Source organism: Trichosurus vulpecula, chromosome 2, assembly GCF_011100635.1.
Source record: "Trichosurus vulpecula isolate mTriVul1 chromosome 2, mTriVul1.pri, whole genome shotgun sequence".
Lineage (NCBI taxonomy): Eukaryota > Metazoa > Chordata > Mammalia > Diprotodontia > Phalangeridae > Trichosurus > Trichosurus vulpecula.
Window position 1 is genome coordinate 308,278,074 of NC_050574.1, and position 25,735 is coordinate 308,303,808.

The 25,735-nt window shown below is 36.4% G+C and overlaps 1 protein-coding gene across 1 annotated transcript in view; it reads left to right on the top strand.

Moving 5' to 3' along the window:
- Window positions 1-25,735, top strand: part of LOC118837074 (contactin-associated protein-like 5) — a 213,989-nt gene that overhangs the window by 68,760 nt on the left and 119,494 nt on the right. Inside the window, exons 6-7 of the mRNA XM_036744078.1 lie at window positions 6,069-6,308; window positions 22,761-22,988. Coding sequence (XP_036599973.1) covers window positions 6,069-6,308; window positions 22,761-22,988 — 468 coding nt within the window. The remainder of the gene's footprint in view (window positions 1-6,068; window positions 6,309-22,760; window positions 22,989-25,735) is intronic.

A 25,735-nucleotide genomic window follows, 5' to 3' on the forward strand; every position in this document is an offset into this window, starting at 1 on the left:
CAAAATTAATCGATACGTAGAAAAAATCTGAGAATATATGTAATATTCCACATCATAGACCCTCTTCTCCATAAAGTAGAGGGAGATGTCTTCTATCTTTTACTTAAAGCCTAGAAAATTCCTTGGATTCGTTCTCTTGTTTAAATTTATTTGTGGCAAGAAAATGGAAGAAAGGCAAGCAGCTCAAGCTTTGCCTAAGAATTGGAAATTAACTAAAGGTTGGAAATGTATCTCAGAGTAGAAGATTTAAAGGAATGGTTGAAAAGCAATTGAATTCATATAAGAAAAAAAAAAAAACAGTGACAGAAGCCTGAGAAAGTTCGGTGAAAATTGAAGAGAAAACCGACTCTTTTTTAAGGAAGCAGTATGATTGTCTTATAATATTCCTGAGTCAGGGTCCCTTCAAGATGAGACTCAGGTTCTGAGATAGCATAGGGATGAAGAGGGAGGGCTGAACCTGACTCAGTAACCTGGTTTCTTCACCCAAAGAGTGTACTTCATTAATGCTAACATTGTGTCTCCCTCAAGGTGAATCTTGTCCCTGAGGAGAGAGGGCAAAGGATAATTGTCTATGTCACTGAGATTTAAGAATGATTTGGTCCAAGATCACATAGGGTTGACTACACAGTATCAAAGGCAGCACTTGAACCCAGGTCTTTTTGACTTCAAAGCTAGCTCTGGATATACCATATTGTCTTTCTAGCACCTAATTACCAGAAAAAGAAATACCTGAGAAGCAAATGAATATCCTAACTACTCTGAAAGAGTGATAAGCCTAGTATCCATTAGGAGCCTCAGCACCTTGGGAAATTTATGTACTCTTCCTACATAATGGCACCACCTCCCCAACCCCCCAAAAGAGGATTTCTTTCATTCTGCTTTCATGTGGAAAAATTTGCAAGGTTTGCCCCAGAGGAAAAAAAAATTGCTTTTGAGTTCAGCATGACCATAATCCTGTTATGAAAGATATCAAATCATAAACATGAGTAGTTAAGAAATCATCATCTTATCTATAAAGCTTCTTCTATATAGTTTCAGATTTATAAAATGTTTTCCATTTAACAAAGCACTTTATTAAAAACAATCTCCTAAAGTAGATAAAATAAGGATTATTCCTCTTTAATAGATGAGGAAACAAGCTTAGAAAAGATCTATGACAATCCTACCATCACAATGCTGGGAAATGGTGGAGCCCTATCTAACTTCAGTGGTCTGTAGTGCCTGTATACTTTCTCTTGCACCATCTCATGTGTGTCTCTATGGTCTAATCATTGGCAATATTTATTGACTTTCACAAAGCAGCTAAAAAACCCCTTAGATAAACTTAAGGAGAAAAAAGGGCATAAAGTAAATTGTAAGCATATTTTGTTATAAACATTAAAATAATTCATTTTTAACCAAACAAATTAGAGGTGATTGCCTACTTTAGAGAATGAACACTCCCTGTTTGTGAGTGTATGTGTTTGTGTGTATACATAAGCAATATATATGTGTCTGTATACATATATATGTATATATATGTGTGTGTATACATGCACACACACACTATATATATAGTGTACATATATATATAGTGTACATATATATATATATATATTACCACAGAGTAGGCATTAACTTTACACAGAGTAGGCATTAACTAAATATTTATTGAATAAATGCATGAATGATTCCTTTTAAAATATTGCTCCCCTAGTGCATATAAAGTATTATTAAATTTACAGAAAAAATCAATTCATGTATGACTTTCTAGGAATATATTTATTAAGTGAAGGATATTTTGTAGAAGACATCCACAGCTCTTGCCCTTAAGGAACTTAAAAACTAGATTGAGTTTTAAGAATTTCATGATTGGAGGACTGTGCATTTCTCCTGGCTAAAATATAAGAGAAAACTTATAAAAAGGCATATATAATGATAGAGGAGAGGGTTTCTATTAGAGGCAATTAAAAAAACACTATTCAACATTAAAAAATGAAGTCTGAAAAAAACAAATGCTTTAATTTTTTAAAATCATCACGGTTACAGGTACACTATACTTTAATATTTCATTGAATAATGGTTTCTAGAACTAAAGGAATCTCTTCAAAGCAGATGGACATAATTTTAGAAAAAACATGAAAGGAACTACTTTCACCTTCTTCCACATTTCTTACTGTATCTAGAATTACACAGTTAAAAATTGGTCCAAATCTTAACATTTATGTATACCAACTTTGCCTCTTGCAGATGAGGAAATGAGGAGACTTGCAGTAAATTGCTCACATTCACATGGAGAGTTTTTAGCAAACCAGGGAACCTAGTCGCCTTTTCATTTGTCCTGCTCACGTCTGTATCCCTTTCAGTTCTTACTTCATCCTAAAAGGTTTCCATAATTTCAGCCACACTATTGACCTCCTTTTCTTCTGAACTGTTATGACATTTAGTTTCTTTACCAGATAATGTATGTCAATGATTTTTAAAAAAATTTGCGCATGATTTCATATATTTTTCCCCCTTGCCTAGAATATGTTTCTTGAAAAAAGGGAACCTGATTATTGTTTTTTAAATCTTTCCTATAATGTCTACTTACTATACTCTTAAGATCTAACTTGACATTAAGAAGATAGTTGACACTCAACACCATTGCCACTATCTTCATCATAAGGTATTTGTTGAATATGTAATTAATTAAAATTGATCTTCTAGGTCATGATGCCAAAAAAGACATGACCTCTGTATTCAGGAGACTTTTTATTTACTTCAAGTTCTTTGTTTGCTAGCCAAACAAGATAACTACTTCCCTATTTTTCCTCTCCTTTTTTTCCCTTGAGCGTTCAGGAAGATCATCTTCCAAGCTTCAGTTGGACGTCCTATATCTCTACCTATTGAAACTTTTCTCTTATTTAAGTTGTAGTTTAGGCACCATCTTCTCCCAGAAGGTATCTTTCAATCTTTCAGTTCAAAGTGTTTCCTCATTACCAAATTTTCCTAAAATACTTTGTCTGCATCTCTTTTCTTTTGCCTAATAACTTCCTTCCTTGGATCATAATATCATAGGTTCATGAATTTGGAGTTGGAGGCAATTTAGACAAACAGTCCTGTTTTATAGATGAGGAACTAAGACCAAGAGATTGTAAATGATTTACTCATGAACAAATAGCTAATAAATATCTGAGGAGGGACTTGAACCCAGAATTTCCTAATTTTGAGTTGCATGTTCTGTCAATTTTCTGTATAGTTGTCAGTCTTCTAGTCCCATCCCACCCCTGTTTCTCGGGGTTCGGTTTTTAATTACTTCAGAGCACACTCCATGTCTCATCTACCTTTGTATATGACAGGATATAGATAGATAGATAGATAGATAGATAGATAGATAGATAGATAGATAGATATAGATATATAGACATATATGTGTGTATATACACATGTGTGTGTATGTGTGTATGTATGTATGTGCATATGTTGAATTAAATTGGATATCTTGTGATCTATTTCTTCAACCAAATTGGGAGGTTGTCAAGGAGAACGACTGTGCCATCCTACAAACCATCTCATTGTACCATTGACAAAGCCCGGGTTATTAATTCAGGCCGTTGTTTTGACCCAGGGAGGCATTTACAATGTGGGATTCACATTACCAAACAAATAGGAGGAAATATATTTTTCACTGTTAGAAAGAATAAAAACCGATCACTGGAAAACTGTATCATTCAGTTCATGTCGCCACTGAGTTTGAAAAGTGTTTTGTCAGCATCTAGGTCAGTGAAATGATGTGCTTATTTTGGATGCCTTCCACCACTCCTTAGTCTGCCTCAGACCACAGAAAATGTATTTCTGTCAGAGAGACCGCCCCACTGACCTTCCTCCCCATTTATAAAAGCTTCAACCAAGTCACATGCAAGTTGATTTGCAATATATCTTGCCTTCTCCACCTCTGTGAGTGATCTAGCCTAATGATATACATAAGAGGTTATCTGCATTCAAAATCTGGAGAGTTTTGAAACTATTAAATCAGCTGTCACCCAGACAAGGGCATGTGTTTGTTTGGGGGTGAGGAGAGATGTCATTGATACCAATCCTCTACCCCTTGCCCAAACACATCAGGAATGAAACAATAAACCTCACAGTATGCTCTGCTTGGGCTTAGCATTGATTTGTTGTGGCTAAAAATTTCTCTCTCCAAATATTAAGATAGACAGGAGAATACAGCTTAGGTTTGACACTGTGCCCTGTGGAAGCTCCACTTAGTGAAAAGCTACAATACAGTCTCTTAAAGCACTGCCAAATATTGAATGAGGTTTCATACTGCTAGACTCTCCCTACTTCTATTCTTTGGACATGGCTTAGATCAACTATACATTAAAGTGATAAATAAGCAGAAAAGTATACTGGAAAGAACACTGGACTTGGAGGCTAACCTTTGTCGTGTGAATATGAACCAGTCACGTTACCTCTCAGCCTTTATTTCCTTATTTGCAAAATGAGGATGATTATATTGTATACTGCTAAATTCTCCAGGTTATGTGGCTTTGTGAGGAATTATTCTGGAAAATAGAATGTTTTAGATATAATGATGAATAATTGTGATGATATAGCAGGGGTCATCAAATGATTCTTGCTGGGATGTCTTATGAAGGCATGATGTTCTATAAAAACGGTCACCACGGTGGGAGCTTGACCGCAAGAGATATATGCAAGTTCACAATCTTCCCCTTCTGATATTGTCATCATTTCAAGGAAGGTTTAACTTAATTACTCCTTGGGCATCTATAACAGCTGCTAGAGAGAAGCCCTTGGGAAAATTCTCTCCCCCAAGGATGTCTATCCCCTTTTTCCCAGATCATTTCCTGTCTACAACAGGCATCTATCAGCATCTGTGCTCTCTGCTCTGAGGAAGTAGTAAACGGGTAAGAGCTTCACCTTCCCCTTTTTGATTTTGACTAGGATAAAGTTATGATCATTATCATATATCTCATTACATTTTCTTACCTTCAAATTCACTCTTCTTGTGGAGTTCTCTATTACTGGGAAGTGCAGCATCATTCTTTCAGTCACTCAGGTTCAAAACTTTTATGTCATCTTCACCTCCCCATATATACAATCAGTTGCCAAATCTTTTCTAGTTCTATTTCCACATACATGCATGCCCTTCCCTCTATTCATGTAGCCACTTCTGGTCTTTTCTTTTGGACCTTTATTCTTTGTCTCTCCTTTTGATTTCTACTGATCATCCCTGCAACAATGATTATGTAGCTGCGACCTCCATTGAAGATATTTTCAGGAATACTGTTCTCTAAAATCTAAGATCTAAGAGCAGTGAGGAATCCTTCTAGTTATTTCCTATTTCTCCAAGTGCCCAAACATAGGTTTTACCAAATAACTCCATGAAATTTGTTGATCTAACTTTAGGTTAATAATAGGTGAAGGAAAGGAAGTCTCCATGAGCTAGGCAAGTCACACAGCCTCCATGAAGGATTTGAAAAAGGCTTACAATTTAAATAGACTGAAAAGATATTCTAAGAAGAAATAGATGAGCAAATGTCAGAAATGGGAGTGAAAATAGAATGTGGGAGAAGAAGGACCTGTATGACTAAACTGGGGACCAGTATTTATGAGTCACAAATTCTCTGTCCATGGATTATGAGGAACAAAACTGGCTACCTCTGGTGGGACATTATAGGATGCAATCTTTTTTTTGACCTCACTTTCTAGAGAGGGGAATGAGAAGCATGCTATCTTCCTTCGCTATGCAAGTCAATGGGAGTAATGCTTTCATTTCAAGTTTTCTAGATACACACCAGCAACACAGGATTGGCCTTTCAGCCAAGAACTATGCTTAAAGCATAAAAATAATTTCTTGAAATGACTGAAATAGGTGAGAAGAGTACAACCTTGGTGAAGCTTGTTTCCTACACAGTTCCTCTCAAAGTTTCTTTAATCAATATCTATCTGACTATTGCTAATGATAAGCCTATACTTGTTATATGAACTCATCCTAGAAACAGAATTTGATTTCTCCACCCTAATCTCAATCTCTCTCTCTCTCTCTCTCTCTCTCTCTCTCTCTCTCTCTCTCTCTCTCTCAGGTGGCACAGCATCAAGGCAAAAAGGATTCCTAGGATGTATTCGCTCTTTGCAATTAAATGGACAGAAACTTGATCTTGAGGAAAAGGCCAAGGTCACACCTGGAGTCAAGCCTGGATGTCCTGGACACTGCAGCAGTTATGGCAACCTTTGTCACAATGGAGGGAAGTGTGTAGAGAAGTATAATGGCTACCTCTGTGACTGTACCAACTCTCCATATGAAGGACCCTTTTGTAAAAAAGGTAGGCTTCATTCTTACAGTTAATAGGGAGTTAGCATGGAGCAGTACAGGACCCATTGGACTCAAATCAGGACACAAAAGCCATGCTTCCACCAAACTTCTGTGTGGTTATAGGCAAATCATTTAATCTCCCTGTGCCTCAATTTACTCAGTTGATATATAAAGATAAATTAAGTGGATAGGCTTAAATTAGATAGAAGGCATTTTATGAAGAACTGGATAATCAAATACAGGATGTTAGCAACCTACCTGTTTCACACAATTGTTGTGAGGATAAAATGTTAGAAGATGAGATGAATGAACATGTAAGTAATAAAAATACTGTTCTGTTTCTCAGTGTTTTTTTTTAAATTTCAGAGTCACCCAGAGCAATTCATTTTACAGCCTGGTATTAACACCCATTTATTAAACATACAGCATGAGACTTGCAAGACGACAAAATCTAGGATACAGAAAACTAGGCTGAGTGTCAGGCACCTCTTTCCATTCTCGTTGCTGACTAAGCTGTGGGATTTTTTTTTAGCATTAACTAATCTCTATGGCCTTAAAAATGAAGTCGGTCATACAGAATCATAGTGTTTTTGTTTTGTCTATGTTTTAGAGCTAGATGGGACATTGGAGAAAAATTAGTCCAAATTTTAGCATTTTACAGTTAAGGAAACCCAGAGAAGTTGTGATTTATCAAAGCCACACAGTTGAACCAAAATCAGAAGTCAACCGTGAGGTCTGTGTTCTTTTCCCTTACCCTAAATAATGATGATGCCATTGGTGGGGTGGTGGTGAATATTATTACAGAAATCTCAGATTAGTTTGATGCCATCAATTTAGAATTTCTCATAATTTGTTGCACAAATGCAACAGCATTGATTACAGCTTAACTTTGAATTATCTTTAAAATAATTGCATTGATGAAAAATGATCTTTATGGATAGAGGATAAGCCAGAATTGAAGGGTATTGATTAGGTGACATAAAGAGCAACTATTTCAATCACTTTAAAGCAACATTTATATTCAAACATTTCGTATGCTAATTATAAGTTTATTCACTAAAGAAGAAACTCCAAAGTCCTCTACTAACTAATACTTTACGTACCTACTTCCTGTAATGCTTAGAATTTGAAAGTAATAAAATTGATTTGATTTAATAATCCTTTATAATTTACTCAACTGCTAGAGGCAGATTGAAGAGACAACAAGCCTAGAAGTCAGGAAACCTGAGTTAAAATTTAGTCTTTGATACATACAATCTCTGTGACTCCGGGCAAGCCTCTCAACCTCTCAATAACCTAGCACAGTGGTGTCAAACTCAGATAGAAATGCTTGCAAGTCAACTATATATAAGGATCCCAGGGGAGTACACATATTAACTTCCAAAAGCACATATTAACATTTCTTATGTTATGTTATTTTCATTAATTTTGTTAAAAATTTCCCAATCATGTTTTAATCTGGTTCTGTCTCTCCAGAGATTGCTGCAGACTGCAATGCTGAGGGTTTGAAAACTCTGTTCTGGGCAACTCTCTAAGATTCTGAGTTTTAGAGAAAATGCAGGTCTGCCATTGATAGAGGGAACTTTCTCATCAGGGAGTTTTCAATTATCAGTGGATTAAGTGGTCAAATCCATATGCTATATTTCAGGCTTTGCATTAATTCAGATCGACTTCTAACTTGTTAACCCCTCCCCATATGATTTGACATTGTGTAGTATAATAATTTCTGAGGAGTATGTTGTGTTCCTTAGGAATATCGCAGAAATGTAAAATAACAATGTGCTGACCATTGCACGGAAATTTGAAAAAAGTCAGATCTTATCGCAACAGACTTATAATCTGGGCTATGACAGTAAAAACATTAATGTCTTTCTACTAGAACTTGCCTGTGAATTACTCTTCCTGAAAAATATAGATTCTGCTCATAGAATTCTCTGGTTTCCTAGAAGTTTCATGTATTGAAGAAATGCTTTACTAAAGTCCCCTTTCCAAGACATATAATAGTGTCATTTCAAGTGATATATGCTCAGGTCCTACGTCCAAATAAATAGTATTGTGAACCCCTCTGCATTTCTCTAGCTATGTTGTTCAGCCATCTCATAGATCTTATTGTTCTAAATTTAGCTTAATTTTTTCTCTGGTTCCTTTCTTCCTGATAACTCCTATTAATTTTTTTTTCTCTCCTTGAAATCATATCTTTCACAAGCACATGTTGGTATATCCTTTCTACTCTCCATTGCTTCCCTTTTATATATTTTTTTAAATGCAATTTATTTATTTAACATATTTGGTTTTCAGCATTGATTTTCACAACATTTTGAATTACAAATTTTCTCCCCATTTCTACCCTCCCCCCCACTCCAAGATGGCTTATATTCTGGTTGCCCTGTTCCCCAGTCAGCCCTCCCCTCTATCACCCCCCTCCCCTCTCATTCCCTTTTCCCTTCCTTTCTTGTAGGGCAAGATAAATTTCTATGCCCCATTGCCTGTGTATCTTATTTTTTAGTTGCATACAAAAACGTTTTTTTGTTTTTGAACATCTGATTTTAAAACTTTGAGTTCCAAATTCTCTTCCCTCTTCCCTTCCCACCCACCCTCCCTAAGAAGTTGAGCAATTCAACCTAGGCCACACATGTATTATTATGTATAACCCTTCCACAATACTCATGTTGTGAAAGGCTAACTACATTTTGCTCCTTCCCAACCCATCCCGCTTTATTGAATTTTCTCCCTTGACCCTGTCCCCTTTCCAAAGTGTTTGTTTTGATTACCTCCACCCCCATCTGCCCTCCCCTCCATCATCCCCCCCGCCTTTTATTTTTTTTTTATCTTCCTCCCTCTTCTTTCCTGTGGGGTAAGATACCCAACTGAGTATGTATGGTATTCCCCCTCAGGCCAAATCTGATGAGAGCAAGGTTCACTCATTCCCCCCTCACCTGCCCTCTCCCCTCCTCCCATAGAACTGCTTCCTCTTGCCACCTTTATGCGAGATAATCCACCCCATTCTATCTCTCCCTATCTCCCTCTCTCAGTATGTTACTCTCTCATCCCTTAATTTCATTTTATTTCTTTTAGATATCTTCCCTTCATCTTCAACTCACCCTGTGTCTGCTCTCTCTCTTTTACATATATATATCCATATATATATAAACACATATATATATATATACATATACACATACATACACATACACATAGATATACATACATACACATTCACTTATATATATACATAAACATATATATATATACATGCATACATACATATATATATATATATGTACATGCATATTCCCTTCAACTACCCTAATACTGAGGTCTCATGAATCATACTCATCATCTTTCCATGTAGGAATGTAAAGAAAACAGTTCAACTTTAGTAAGTCCCTTGCAATTTCCGTTTCTTGATTACCTTTTCATGCTTCGCTTGATTCTTGTGTTTGAAAGTCAAATTTTCTATTCAGTTCTGGTCTTTTCACTGAGAAAGCTTGAAAGTCCTCTATTTTATTGAAAATCCATATTTTGCCTTGGAACATGACACTCAGTTTTGCTGGGTAGGTGATTCTAGGTTTTAATCCTAGCTCCATTGACCTCCGGAATATCGCATTCCAAGCCCTTCGATCTCTTAATGTAGAAGCTGCCAGATCTTGGATTATTCTGATTGGGTTTCCACAATACTCAAATTGTTTCTTTCTGGCTGCTTGCAGTATTTTCTCCTTGATCTGGGAGCTCTGGAATTTGGCAACAATATTCCTAGGAGATTTCTTTTTGGGATCTATTTGAGGAGGCGATCGATGGATTCTTTCAATTTCTATTTTGCCCTGTGGCTCTAGAATATCAGGGCAGTTCTCCTTGATAATTTCTTGAAAGATGGTATCTAGGCTCTTTTTTTGATCATGGCTTTCAGGTAGTCCAATAATTTTTAAATTATCTCTCCTGGATCTATTTTCCAGGTCAGTGGTTTTTTCAAGGAGATATTTCACATTGTCTTCCATTTTTTCATTCCTCTGGTTCTGTTTTATCATATCCTGATTTCTCATAAAGTCACTAGCTTCCACTTGCTCCAATCTAATTTTTAAAGTAGTATTTTCTTCAGTGGTCTTTTGGACCTCCTTTTCCATTTGGCTAATTCTGCCTTTCAAGGCATTCTTCTCCTCATTGGCTTTTTTGGAGCTCTTTTGCCATTTGAGTTAGTCTGTTTTTTAAGGTGTTGTTTTCTTCAGTGTATTTTTCAGTATTTTTTTGGGTCTCCTTTAGCAAGTCATTGACTTGTTTTTCATGGTTTTCTCACGTCCTTCTCATTTCTCTTCCCAATTTTTCCTCTACTTCTCTAACTTGCTTTTCCAAATCCTTTTTGAGTTCTTCTATGGCCTGGGGCCAGTTCATGTTTTTTCTTGGAGGCTTTGGTTGTAGGCTCTATGACTTTGTTGTCTTCTTTAGGCTGTATGTTTTGGTCTTCTTTGTCACCAAAGAAAGAATCCAAAGTCTGAGACTGAATCTGGGCGCGTTTTCGCTGCCTGGCCATGTTCCCAACCAACTGACTTGACCCTTGAGTTTTTCAGTGGGGTATGACTGCTTGTAGACTACAGAGTTCTATGTTCCACGTTTGGGGGTATGTGCCAGTTCTGCCACACCAGCACTCCTCCTTCCCCAAGAACCCCCAACCCGGACTGGGCTTAGATCTTCAGCAGGCTGTGCACTGCTGCTCTGATCCACCACTTACTTCCTCCCACCAGGTGGGCCTGGGGCCGGAAGCAACTGCAGCTGTAGCTGCCCCACCTCCGCTGCCCCCGGGGCTGGAAGCCGAACCGCGAACTCCTTCCACTCCCGCAGCTTTTCCCACTAACCTTCTCCGCAGTCTTTGGTGTTTGTGGGTTGAGAAGTCTCGTAACTGCCGCAGCTCACTGAATCAGGGCGCTAGGGCCCCCTCCGCCCGGCTTCTGGTCTGTATCGTCCACGCCGCTCAGGCTGGGCTCTGCTCCACTCCGTTCACAGCTCCCAGCTCCCAGCTCCCAGCTCCGTGTGGAATAGACCTCTCCCAGAGACCATCCAGGCTGTCCTGGGCTGGAGCCCTGCTTCCCTCTGCTGTTCTGTGGGTTCTGCCGTTCTAGAATTGGTTCAGAGCCATTTTTATAGGTTTTTGGAGGGACTCGGGTACGGAGCTCACTCTAGTCTGTGCTTACCAGCCGCCATCTTGGCATAAATGTATGTGTGCTGAATAATTTTCACCTTACCTCATCATTCACTCTTCCTGATGGTTAATCACATCTAAATAGCATCCTGCCATTCAGTAATTGATGCCTTCAGGAACTGAACATTTAAGCAATGGGACAGGAGAAGAGCTTACCTAGAAATATATAAGCTTAGAGTCCAAATCTACCAGCTAATTCATAAATCCCCATTACTCATTCAGGATAAGTGGTCATTCAGCTTCTACTTTTAAGCCTCATCAGAAAATCCCTTACCTAATATGACAGCACTTTCTATTTTCAGGCAAATTTAATTATTATAATACCCTTCCTTATAATAAGGCAAAATTTACATTCATGTGTATGTACTCCAGCTTCACAATGACCTCCTTAAAATGTAGCTCCCAGAACTCAACATAACACTACAGATGTTTTCTGACCTGAACAGAATATAGTAGGAATCTTCACTTCCTTCTGGTTCTCTCTCTCCCTCTCTCTCTCTCTCTCTCTCTCTCTCTCTCTCTCTCTCTTTCTCTTTCAATCTCTCGATATATGTATATACACACATGCTTTTGTTTGTAATGGACATCAGGCAATGCAGGTTTGTTCCTAGAGTTAGGCTGCTATAAAGTGAAGAACTGGACCCCATTTTGCCACATCATCAGGCACTTCTAGAAGTAGGCCTCCTCTTCCCCACCCACCTTCAATTTTATTTTTTCAATTTTAAAATATAGTATAGTCTTCAGTCTTCTAAGGCTTCAAACATCTCATCCTCTACTCCAGGTACTTTACATGTATACCCAGCCTATACTTATATAATCGTTTAGTTGTTGTATATCTAACCTAAGTGTAAAAAATTACATTTATCCGTTTTAGATTCCACATTCTTAGCCCTAGTTCACAATTCTAGTTCATTAAGATTTAAATGAAATTTTCTTTAATCTAGTATATTGGCAGTCCCTCCCAGCTATGTCATCTGAAAATTTGATAAACTGCTATATATTAATTTAAAATTAATATTCATAAGAATATTAAATGGAATGAAGTTAAGAACAAAGCTTTCCAACATACCATCAGAGATGTTCCTCTGTGTTGAAATCAATTGATTACCAGCATTCTTTGAAAATAGTTCCTCAGTAAGTTGTAAACAATCTAATTCTACTATTATTTTCTATTTTGACTACACAAAGATATTGCTGAAAATCACCAGTTATGTTGCTTAAATATAGATACTTTATGTCAATATCATTATTCTAATACAACTCTGCCCCTTCCCCAATAATAAGTAAATTAAATAAATAGAAATAAGTAAAAAGGAATAAAAAAGGCAAGGCTGGTAGAGCAAAGACATGATGTTGTGGATAAAGTTTTTGAGTCAGCAAGACTCAACTTCAAATATTGCTTCAAATATATTGTAGTCCTTTAATCCTGGGTTTTTTGTTTGTTTTTACTTCTCTGGGCCTCTGTTTCATTTGTGAAATGAACAAATTGAACTCTAAAGTCCCTTCCAACTGTAAATTTAAGATTTTATGATCTCAAGAGATGATCTCTTCCTTTTTTAACTAATCAAACATTCATTAGAGTATAGTGATTTTTATAGTGTACCCTCTAAAGGCTATATTTTAGGCAATGAAGCAGACAATGAAGTGTCTATGCATGCTCTAAAAACTATCAATTAATTGGCCAGCTTGCCCTCATCACATAATAATATGACTAAACTGTGGTTCTTAAAGGTCATTCCTTGCATTTCCATAAATGTATCATGAAAAGTTAGATATTATATTACTACAGATAAATTGAAATTTATTAATTAGTTGATTAACATTCATTTTACCTACATATATAATATATTAAAAAATAAATAAAACTTGCTATATATATATGTATGTATATATACACATATATACATGTATAAATAGATATAGATAGATATGTAATAGATGTAGATAGATAGAGAGATAGTCCATAACCTCAAAATACCTTGGATTCATATTTTTAAAAAATATATTTATTTTTCTAATTACATGTACAATTTTTAACATACTTTAAAAAATTGAGTTTCAAATCTTCTCCCTCCTCCCCTATCCCTTCATTGAGAAAGCAAACAAATTGATAGAGGTTATGCATATCCAGTCAATCAAAATGTTTCCATAATAGTCAAGTTATGAAAGAGAACATAGACCAAAAAAAACAAGAAAAGTAAAGAAAGTTTAAAAAAAGTATGCTCCGATTTGCATTTAGACTTTTAGTTCTTTCTCTGGAGGTGGATAGCATTTTTCAGCACATGTCCTTCAGAATTACCTTGGATCATTGTGTGGATGAGAATAGTTGGTATTCACAGTGGATCATCATTACAATACTACTGTTACTGAATACAGTGTTCTCGTTCTACTCATTTCACTTTACCTCAGTTCATGTATATCTTTGCAAAAGCATTCTGCTCATCATTTCTTATAGCACAATAGTATTCCATCACAATCACATACCACAAGTTATTTAGCCATTCCCCAATTCATGGGCATCACCTCAATTTCCTTTGTTGCCACCACAAAAAGAGCTGCTATGAATATTTTCTTTACATGTAGATCTTCTTTTTATTAATATCTTGGGATGCAGACCTAGTAATGGTGCTGCTGGGTCACAGGGTGTGAATTGTTTCATAATCCTGTGTGCATAGTTCCAAGTTGGTGTCCAGAATGATTGGATTAGTTCATGACTCCACTCACAGTGCATTAGTGTCCCAATTTTTCCACATCCCCTCCAATATTTATCATTTTCCTTTTCTATCCTATTAGGATAGATAGGTGTGCAATTGTACTTCAGAGTTGTTTTAATTTGCATTTCTCTAATCAGTAGTGATTTAGATAACTTTTTTATGTTACTATAGAAAGCTTTGATTAATTCACCTGAAAACTTCCTGTTCATATCCTTTGACATTTAGGTATTGGGGAATGGTGCTTTTTTTTTTTCAAATTTGACTCAGTTCTCTATATATTTGAGAAATGAAGCCTTTATCAGAGAAACTTACTGTAAAGTTTTTTCACAGTTATGATTACTGTATATTTTCCTCCATCCTGTAATTCCCTCTGTTCATTCTATCCTCTCTGTCTTTATACCCTGTGCATCCTCAAAAGTATTTTACTTTTATTACCTTTCATAATTGGCCCTCATGTTTATCAGCACTCTCCCCTGCCTTCTCTTTTCCCCTTCCTCTCTTCTTTTCCCATAGGATAAGATAGATTTCTGTATGTATGTTATTAAGTCTTTAAGCCAATTCTGATGAAAATAAGGTTCAAGCATTCCCTCCTAACTTCCTCATCTTTCCCTCCAATGTAAACGATATTTCATCCATTTTTGATATGAGACAATTTATTTCATTCTAATCTCCCTTTTCCCTTCTTCCAATGCATTCCTCTTTCTCACCCCTTAAATTTATTTTTTAGATACAATCCCATCATATTCAATTCATACTGCTGCCCTCTGTCTATATATACTCTTTTTTTTAAAGTAAGTTAATTTATTTTTAGTTTTCAACATTCACTTCCAAAAGTTTTAAATTTTCTCCCCCTCCCTTTTCACCCCTTCCCCAAGATGGCATGCAATCTGATATAGGCTCTACATATACATTCCTATTAAACATATTATGCAGTATTTTCTCCTTGATAGGGGAGCTCTGGAATTTGGCGACAATATTCCTAGGAGTTTTCTTTTTGGGGTCTATTTGAGGAGGCAATCTGTGGATTCTTTCAATTTCTATTTTACCTTCTGGCTCTAGAATATCAGGGCAGTTCTCCTTGATAATTTCTTGAAAGATGATATCTAGGCTCTTTTTTTGATCATGGCTTTCAGGTAGTCCAATAATTTTTAAATTATCTCTCCTGGATCTATTTTCCAGGTCAGTTGTTCTTCCAATGAGATATTTCACATTGTCTACCATTTTTTCATTCCTTTCATTGTCTTTTATGATATCTTGATTTCTCATGAAGTAACTAGCTTCCATTTGCTCCAATCTAATTTTTAAGGTAGTATTTTCTTCATTGGTCTTTTGGACCTCCTTTTCCATTTGGCTAATTCTGCCTTTCAAGGCATTCTTCTCCTCATTGGCCTTTTGGAGTTCTTTTGCCATTTGAGTTAGTCTATTTTTTAAGGTGTTATTTTCTTCAGTATGTTTTTGGGTTTCCTTTAGCCAGTCATTGACTTGTTTTTCATAGTTTTCTCACAACACTCTCATTTCTCTTCCCAGTTTTTCCTCTACTTGTCTAATTTGCTTTTCCAAATTCTTTTTGAGCTCTTCCATGGCCTGAGACCAGTTCTTGTTTTTCTCGGAGGCTTTTGATGTAGGCTCTTTGACTTTGCTGATTCCTTCTGGCTGTATGTTTTGGTCTTCTTTGTCACCAAAGAAAGATTCCAAATTCTGTGTCTGAATCTGCATTTGTTTTCACTGCCTGGCCATGTTCCCAGGCAACTTACTTGACCCTTGAGTTTTTCATCAGGGTATGACTGCTTGTAGAGTATAGAGTACTTTGTCCCAAACTTGAGAGGATGCGCTGTTGTTTTCAGAGCTATTTGTACACAGCAAGCTCTACCACACCAACACTACTCCTCCCCCAAGAACCTCCAGCTGGGACTGGACTCAGATCTAAGCTGGCTCTGCACTCCCGCTCAAATCCGCCACTTAATTCCTCCCACCAGGTGGGCCTGGGGCCAGAAGCAACTGCAGCTGTAGCTCTGTAAGCAGCCTCAGAGCTGCATCACCCCTGCTGCCCCCAGGGCAGTGGCTGAACTGTGAACTCCTTTCACTCTGTTGCAGCAGCTTTTCCCACTAACCTTCTCTGTTTTATTTGGTGTTTGTGGGTTGAGAAGTCTGGTAACTGGGACAGCTCACTGATTCAGGGTGCTAGGGTCTGTGCCGCCCAGCTCCCATTCTGTTTGGTCCAGGCACAGCTCATGCTGGTCTCTGCTTTGCTCCTAATTCTCACTCCCAGCTCCCACTCCCAGCTCCGAGCTAAAGACCTTACCCAGGGACTATCCAGGCTGTCCTGGGCCAGAGCCCTGCTTCCCTCTGCTATTTTGTGAGTTCTGCACTTCTAGAATTTGTTCAGAGCCATTTTTTATAGGTGTTTGGAGTGACCTGGGGGGCAGTTCAGGGAAGTTCCTGCTTCCAGCTGCCATCTTGGCTCCCCCCGCCCCGGCTCCATGTATACTCTTTCTAACTGCCCTAATAATAATAAAAATCTTAGGAGTTACTAGTATTATCTTCCCATGTAAGAATGTAAAGAGTTTAACTGTATTGAATCCCTTTTGTTTGTTTGGTTTTTTCCTGCTCACCTTTTTTTGCTTCTCTTGAGTCTTATATTTCAATGTCAAATGTTTTACTCATCTGCTCTTTTCATCAGGAAGCTTAAAATCTTCTATTTCATTGAATATCTATTTTTTCCTCTTAATGGCTCTGCCAATAAGAAACATTTCTCTAATGATTATAATAAATTTTGCTGGGTAGGTGATTTTGGGGTTTAATCTTGGCTCCTTTACCCTCTGGAATATCATATTACAAGCCCCCTGATCCTTTAGTGTAGAAGCTGCTAAATCTTGTCTTATCCTGACTGTGGCTAAATGACATTTTATTTTATGTTTTTTTCTGACTACTTGCAATATTTTCTCCTTGAACTGGGAGATTTGGAATTTGAATATGATATTACCAGGAATTTTCATTTTGGGATCTCTTTCAGTAGGGTATTGGTGGATTCTTTTCATTTCTATTTTTCCCTTTCTTTCTGCAATATCAGGGCTCTTTCATAATTTCTGGAAAGATGATCTCTATGCTCTTTTTTTGATCATAGCTTTTAGGTAGTCCAATAATTCTTAAATTCTCTCTCCTTGTTCTATTTTCCTAGTAAGTTGTTTTTCTAATGAGATATTTCACATTTTATTCTTCTTTTTATTCTTTTGATTTTGTTTTATTGCTTCTTGATATCTCATGGAGTCATTAGTTTCCTGTACAAATCTAATTTTTAGGGAACAACTTTCTTCAGCAATGTTGTGTCCATTTTTCCCTTATTTGCTCAATTCTACTTTTGAAGAAATTCCTTTCTTCCATGTATTTCTGTACATCTTTTTCCATGTGACCAATTCTACTTTTTAAAGTCCTTCTCTTCATTGAGTTTTTGTATATCTTTTTACATTTATCCAATTCTGCTCTTTAAGACATTCTTCTCTTCACTGGATTTTTGTGACTCTTTTACCATTTGGTCTATTCTGTTTTTTACCATGTTATAATCTTCATTATTATGTGTGCCTCCTTTAACCAAGTTCTTGACTATTTTTTCATGATTTTCTTGCATCACTGTCATTTCTTTTCACAATTTTTACTCTACCTTTTTTATTTGATTCTTAAAAATCTTTCCTGAGCTTTTCCATGCATTCTTTTTGGGAACTGAGCCTAATTCATGTTTTTCTTTGAGGCTTTGGATGTAGTACTTTTGAGTTTGTTGGCTTTTTCTGAGTTTGTGGTTTTGATCATCCCTGTCACAATGGTAATTTTCTATGATTAGGTTCTTGTTGGTGTTTGCTCATTTTCCACCCAATTTCTTCACTTTTCACTTTATGTTAAGTTTGGGCCCTGCTTTTTGCAGTTGAGGGGTCCCTTTTTCAAGCTTCAGGGTTTTTTGTGCAGCTTTTTTTCAGAGCTAGTTCTGGATGCCTGTAAGATTTCTCTTCTTCCTAGATGGTATGAGGTAAGGAGAGGTGTGTTCACCACTCTCCTGGCCTAAGTTCTAGTCTATGAGTGACCACAAGCCCTGGAACTGTGACCAGGTTCCAAACTCCACTGCAGCCACAAGCTTTGATGTGCTAGTGCTCTCCTTCACCCTGGTCTACTACCTAGGACTGTGACCCAGGACTATACCTCAGATCTGTGTGTGGGCTGTGCACCCGATGCCAGCAAAAGGACCCCTATAATATCCTTCTGACCAGTTGTCCAAACCCCTTACCATCTGTGGGTGGAGAGCTCCTGAAGCCACTGCTGCAGATTTAGTTGCTTCCAAGGCCTGCTACTAGGTTGCTGAGTGTTATCTACACTGAACTGGGCTCTACTTTTACCACAAAGTACACAACCTTCTAAGTTGTCTTGGGCTAGAAGATTATTTCACCTCATCCTTTTCTGAATTCTGCCACTCCAGAACTAATTTTGAAGCATTATTTAAAGTTGCTTAGAGAGGAATTTGGAAGAGCTAAGGTGTGTCTCTGCATTTTCTCCCCCATCTTGGTTCCATCCTCCTTATACTGATTTTCTTACTCTTTATATCCTCTTTTGTAAATGAAAGGGTTGGACTACAAAAATTTCTAAGTTTCCTTTTAGATCTGAATCCTATGCATTCTTCCTGGGCTATCTCCCTTTTTAGGGTCTCAGAGTGATCACTTAGAATATGAATGCGACTTTCTAGTACTCCCCCAAATTTTAGCTAACCAAAACTTCAAGGTGAGAGGTATATTTTTCTTGCAAGGTTTTCATCTTTCCATTTCATGAACCAATTCCCTCTAGGATTTAGATTTACTTTGTTGTTTTGTCTACCATATGAGAGATTAAAAACAATCTACAAAGTAATTTGCAACTTTGTCAAAAGCTCTTCTGTCAGTGGGCTAAGTCTATCAACTAATGTCAGGATAGTTGGAATCTCTGTCACTATCATGGCTTGCATCTGAGCTAGTTTTGTTATTATTATTAGTTTCTAAAATTGAGAATGTTTGATCCATTTCTTTCATCAAGCCTGAGTCTTTGCCAAATGCATCGACACTGATACTGCTATTTTTCTAGCCCTTTATTTTCATCTAGTAATTCCATCAGGCATTTATTAAGCACTTACTAAGTACCAGGCATTGTGCAAAGCAATGAGGATTCAAAGAAAGGCAGAAGCATGTGCTCACCCTCAAGGAACTCATAATCTATAGGGCAGATGGCATTAACCCCCTCCCAAAAACAACCCTGCACATACAATATATATTCAGTGTAAATGAAATGAGATAACAGAAGGAAGGTATTGGCGAGGGAAGAGGGAAGCTGTAAAAATCCATTTGCAGAAGGTTGGATTTAACTAAGTATTGGAAAAAAAGAAATAGTTGTGGGGAAATAAAGAAGGATATCCTGGAAGAGAGGCAGTGGAAAAGCACAAATACAGGAATTAAGAGTATCTTGTAGGAGGAAGAGCAGGGAGGTCAGGATTATTGGATCAGAGAGTATATTGATAAGGATAAACTATATGAAGACTTGAAAAGTAGGAAGGGCCCAGGTTGTAAAGGGTTTTAAAGGCCAGTATTCTCTAGTATGCTCCCTTTTCCAACACACACACACACACACACACACACACACGTAAATACATACAATATAGATGTAAATATTCCTGATCTGCATCATAACCTCTCTCCCTTTCTGTCATATCTATTGTTTTGAATGAGATATACCTTTTATTTCTATATTTTAATCATGATTCCTATCTTACTTGGTGTTGGTAATACTTAAGAAATAATTGTATATTAAAATCATAATTTCATTTTTAATAATAATCTGTGTATTGGAATATAAGTACCTGAAACCTTGTGTGTTATTATTTCCTTTTTCAACTATTTTCTCCTATGAATAATTATATTACTGAACCCTACTGCTATTCTATGTACCTGATATATCACAAAGTATCCTGATATAATGTTTTATTGGGGCAGATTTCTTTGCCTCACTACTGATATTTCCATTCTCAATTTAAAGAAAGGCAAATGTCCTTTGAAAGGCAAATCTCCAGGGAACATATTCTCTCCAACTCTGAAAAGATCTCCCATCCCTGACTCTAGAGTCTGTCATTCTCTGTCTTAAACAATAATCTTGACTTGACAGTTCTGCAATACACATTGTGTCCTGTCAGTCTTCTATAAATGGCTGCTCACTTTCCATGTCTTCTTTTCTCTGCAAAATCTCAATCTTAAATGGGAGAAGGAGTGTAAATAGATGACCTATAGCTCAAGGAACTTTAGTTTCCTTTTCAATATGTCATATCCCATACAGCAGGGGTCCTTAACTTTATGTTAAGTTAACTTTATGTTAACTTTATGTGTGTCATGTATCTCTTTGTCCAGTGGAGCCTCTTGTTCTCTTCTCAGAATAGTGTTTTTTTTTTTTAAGATCACAGAATATATGCCCCAACAAAAATGCACCCAAAGTGTAAAACTGGAAAGTACAACTGATCTGTCTTGCCTTTCCTTTCTGGCTAAAAAATGCATGTTTGGGGTACTGACTACTCTAAGTACAAAGAAAAATTAAAGAAAACATTTATGATCACATAGTATCTATGCCTGTAGCTGTTGTCCTATTCTTAGTAGATTGCCTTGAAGTAGCCTAAGGTTTTAACAAAAGAAAAAAAAGGAAGGATCAAATAAAAAAGCCATTATTCTGCTAAGTAGGAAACAGTACCCTAAAATTTGGGCAGAGTTTCCCTGAGGAAATGCACTCAGGAAACTGCTAGAATCCAGCTGATGATAAACCAAAAACTTCACATGTCACATATCCTCACTGCATGTCTTCATAAGCAGGAGTATTAATACCGTGACACAAATAAGAAATGTCAATCCCTTTTCCAAATCATGGTAAAAAGATGTAACATCTCTAATTTGCTAAGAAACACACATAAATATTTAACTTTATTTTGTTTTGTTTTTGCTATGGATATTTTTAGTTACTTTTTTTATAAGAAGTAGCAATAATGTGTCCCGACAATATAAGGCAAAATTCATGTTTAGGTCCATTGATAGAGCCAAATAGATAACCTGAAAAGGGAGGTACGAAAATAAGCATTTTGCACATAAAATGGGAAATTAATAAAGACTTTACTGAGAATTATAAAAGGAGTGATCTCCAGGTATGTCTGTGGCTTTAGGGAAATATTCCATTGTCCTAGTGGTGGAGCTCTTTTGTATTCACTTGTGCCCAACTCCTCATGACCCTATTTTGGAGCATTCTTGGCAAGATTTTTAAAATTTCTATCTCCAGGTCGTTTTTACATATAAGAAAACTGAGGAAAATAGGGTTAAGTGACTTGCCCTGGGTCACACAGCTAGTAAGTATCTGAGGTCATCTTTGATCTCAGGAAGATAAGTCTTCCTGACTCCAGGCCAGGCACTCTATTTACTGTACCACAGCTTTCCTTCTATCCCCAACCTCTTTCTACAGGTGAATTCCAGCTAAAAATTAATATAAGGATTAGCTGTGATATACAAAATTCAGTAACTACATTCAGAAGGTAGAAGAATAGATTCCACTACAAGAGGGTTTTTATTTCTTTTTTTTTTTGAAGGGAGTGAAGGGGCAAAGGCTCATTTTCTAAGGCTAATTACCTTTTTATTCTCAGTCCATAGCACTCACATTCTCCTTCCAGAATTTCAGGTGTGGGGCCTACCGAAGTAAAAGTCCAAGGGCTATCATCTCATTCATTTACTATATATTAAGCAAGGCTCTGTACAAGTATACGAATGATTGTTTATAAACAAATTTATGGTATGGAGAGCTACTTTATTGGCATCTCCAAACCTACTTATAAGACTATTTCTTCAAAATTTAGTCCAGATGGTTGGTATTCCCAGGCATATTCTATTGCATGCATAACTATTCCATGCATACTTACGGTACTACACAAGTTGTCAGTATCACATAGATTCTTTGCTGTTACCATTCCTTTCCTGCTCAATTTGCATGAATCATAAGAACCTTGCATAATAGACTTAGAGGTAGAAGAGACAGACTTTGGTCATCTGATCTGGCCCTCAGGTCCTCAAACGTTATGGCTCTGCCAATAAGAAACATTTCTCATTGTTGCATCTAATTCATAAGCTTCTGCATTTCCACAGCCAAATCTCCCACATGACAGAGAAATGATAATAATAATTCACATTTATAAAGTACCTTAAGTATTACTAAGCTCTTTCTTTACACTAAACATGAGAGTTTGACAATTTGAATATTATTTTCATTTTACAGCTAAGGAAGGTACAATTCATAGCAATTCAAACACTTGTTCACCATCATACAGATTTTAAGTGTCACAACAGGTCTGTTGACAAGCCCAAATCTCCTTTCGTGGCACCAGACTACCTCTCAGGACCTTAATGACCAATTTTAAAGAATTTATAATTCTTGATATAGTTAATGTAATGAAGGAAACACTTATAGAGCATTTATTCTGTGTGAAACACTGGACTAATTCCAAATGTAATGCCTCTCTTATATCTTCCAGAGGTTTCTGCAATTTTTGAAGCTGGTACCTCTATTACCTATGTTTTTCAAGAGCCTTATCCAGTGACCAAGAATACAAGTCTTTCCTCCTCAGCCATTTATGTGGATGCTATGCCATCATCTAAGGAGAATATTGCATTTAATTTTTTGACTGGCCAGACACCCAGCCTTCTGTTGTTCATCGACTCTTACTCTCAGGACTACTTGGCTGTTCTTCTGTCCAGGAATGGTAAGTGTTAATGTTATGGGGTTGAATGGATGCCAACATGGTGCTAGAATGACACTAGATGCCCTCTGGATTTCTAGTTAATCCTTATTTGGATTTAGTTCCCTTGATGTTGCCTACTTTCAGACAAGAGCAACTAGGAGACATTAAGCTTTATGGTTCACAAATTGGTATTCAGGCCAACAACTACTTCAGTGCTGAAGTCTCAAGTGCTGCAACCTTAATTTGACTCAACTGTAGAATAGTAATCTTTATTATTTATTCCATGCTGGAGCCCATTAAGTATAAAGGAAAAAAATCTTATGAATAGCTGCAATCCTGTGAAGACTTTTGGCCATATATATCTTGTCTTCTTTACTGAAATCTTTTCTCACGGGGCTTGTTTTGGGGAAAAGAAAAAGCTAATGCACACTTAAACTACATTTATAGACATACAGTCCCATCATGTAAAGTAATAAATACTTGGGTACTGTAAATTGTTCTACGTGATATCTGAAATACTATGTTTATTTTTGAGAGCCATGTATTGGGAAAACCTTTGACAAAATAACACATCTACAAAAAGGTAACCAAAAGTATGAGAAAGATAAGCAAACTATTTCATAAGAGTAATAAATTGTGCCCATTTACCTTTTCCTAAAAGAAATTTGTGGTGAGTTTACTATTTATAAGACTCTGTCCCAAGCACTTTAGGAAATGAGCAGAGAAACATGACATAGGACATGCACAAGGGAAATGAAACAGTGGGATTTGTAAAAATTTACCCTGAAATGTTTGGAGAACCGCTATGTTGAAGATGATCATTGGGTTGTAAGATCCTATATTTACAGACAGAAGGGACCTAAGAGTCCATTGAGTACAAATGACATACTTGACAGGTAAAGAAACTAAACCTGTTATAGTTTAAATGACTTGGTTAGGATGCCACATGTAATAAGTATCTGAAGCCTGATATCAATGTCCATCTTCCTGACTCCAATCCCAAAGATTTATCTGTTGAACCATCTAGCTACCTCAATGATTTTTCTGAATTGTTCCAGAGGACCGAATGTTTGGACATTACAAAGAATGATGCTATTGATTTTTTTTTCCTTAAAACAACCAAGAATGTTATAATAATGTACAAAAATGGAATTATCTCAGATCAAGATCATCATAGCAAGAAGCCTCTAAGCAGAGACTGGCTGACTATATGGTATGCATGTTTTAAGAACTGTATCTTTGCTGAATTGGATCTTGGACTAGATTAACTTTAAGATCCTTTTTAATTCCACAAATTAATTATTCCAAGATTACATCCATTTAAAATATTTTGATATTCATCTTTCCCTTCATATCCCCAGCACTGTGCTTGGCACATAGTAGGTACTTAATAAAAGATGGTTAATTGGTTTTGGAACTCTATATCAGAACCTCATATGTTCAACCTTTGAATAATGGTATAAGCAATTAAAGATTTATATTTGCATCTCAATGGAATTTATTTCATGCTATTGGATTCTTATTTAAAAGCTAATGCTCTTCAAAGTTGTTAAAGAAATTTCTGCACATCATTCTATTTTTGTGTTAAAGATGTTTGTCAAAGTGTTTTGATATGCTTTGATGAAAACTATTTGAATACTCTAGTATTCAGTGTTAAGTAATGACTAGAAGATCAGGAGTGGTTAGAGTGACTGAAATCTTATAGGGTGTGGGGACAAGTTCTTTCTCTCGAGGTTTTTAATGACAGAGATAAATGTTCATTTTTGTGGAGTGGAGTAATTGTAGGTCACCTTATATTTAGGTAAGAGACAGGAAGACCTGTGAAATTATTTCTAGCCCTTGGATTTTGTGTGCCTGTCTCATTGTATACTTTCACAAAGACTCTCCCCCATCAAGAGCCTATGTAGCAAACACTGGTCAACCTGGTATGTTTAAAAAAAAAAGACATTTATGAGTTTCCACTTTATTTCCAAATATGCATTCCCCCACTTCATTACCCAGGAAATCATCCCTTGTAACAGGGTGAAAAAGAAAAGTTAAAAAGAAATCCAATCAGCAAAATCAACACATCAAACAAATCTGACTATATATAGTCTCCCAACTCTGAAAAGAAAGAAGGGAAGATAATTTCATATCCTATTGCACTAAGTTTAGTAATTTTAATTATACAGCATTTTATTTCCTCTTTTTTCAAAAAAAAGTTGTTCCTGTGAGTGTTTTACATTGTTGTGGTTATTGTGTTCCTTGTTTAGTCAGGCCCAGTTACTTCATTTTGTAGCAGTCCATGTAACTTTTCTATTCTATATAGTCTTCATATTTGTAATTTCTTATGTTTCAGTCGTATTGTATCATAGTCATATGCCATAATCTGTTTAACCATTCTCAGCTCTTTAGACATCTTCTTGTTTTCCTTCCTCTGCTACTAAAAGTACTATTATAAGTATTTTGGCATATATAAGGACTTTTCTTTATATTTTGTGCATTATGAGGTATATGCCTAGCAATGGAATCTCTGGGTCAGTGGGAATGGATATTTTTGGTAATTTTATTAACATAATTCTAATTTTTTTTTCAGAATGATCAGAACGATTTGTAGCTTCAATGTGTTATGATCTAAGTGTGTCTAGAAAATAGTGACTAATATGATGAGGAGCTATATAAAATATATCCCATTAAGAATGATTAAAAGAACTATAAGGATGTGTACTCACTTCACTTCATGCTTTCATTCAAAAATTCTTTAATGGGTATTTGCTATATGTGAAACA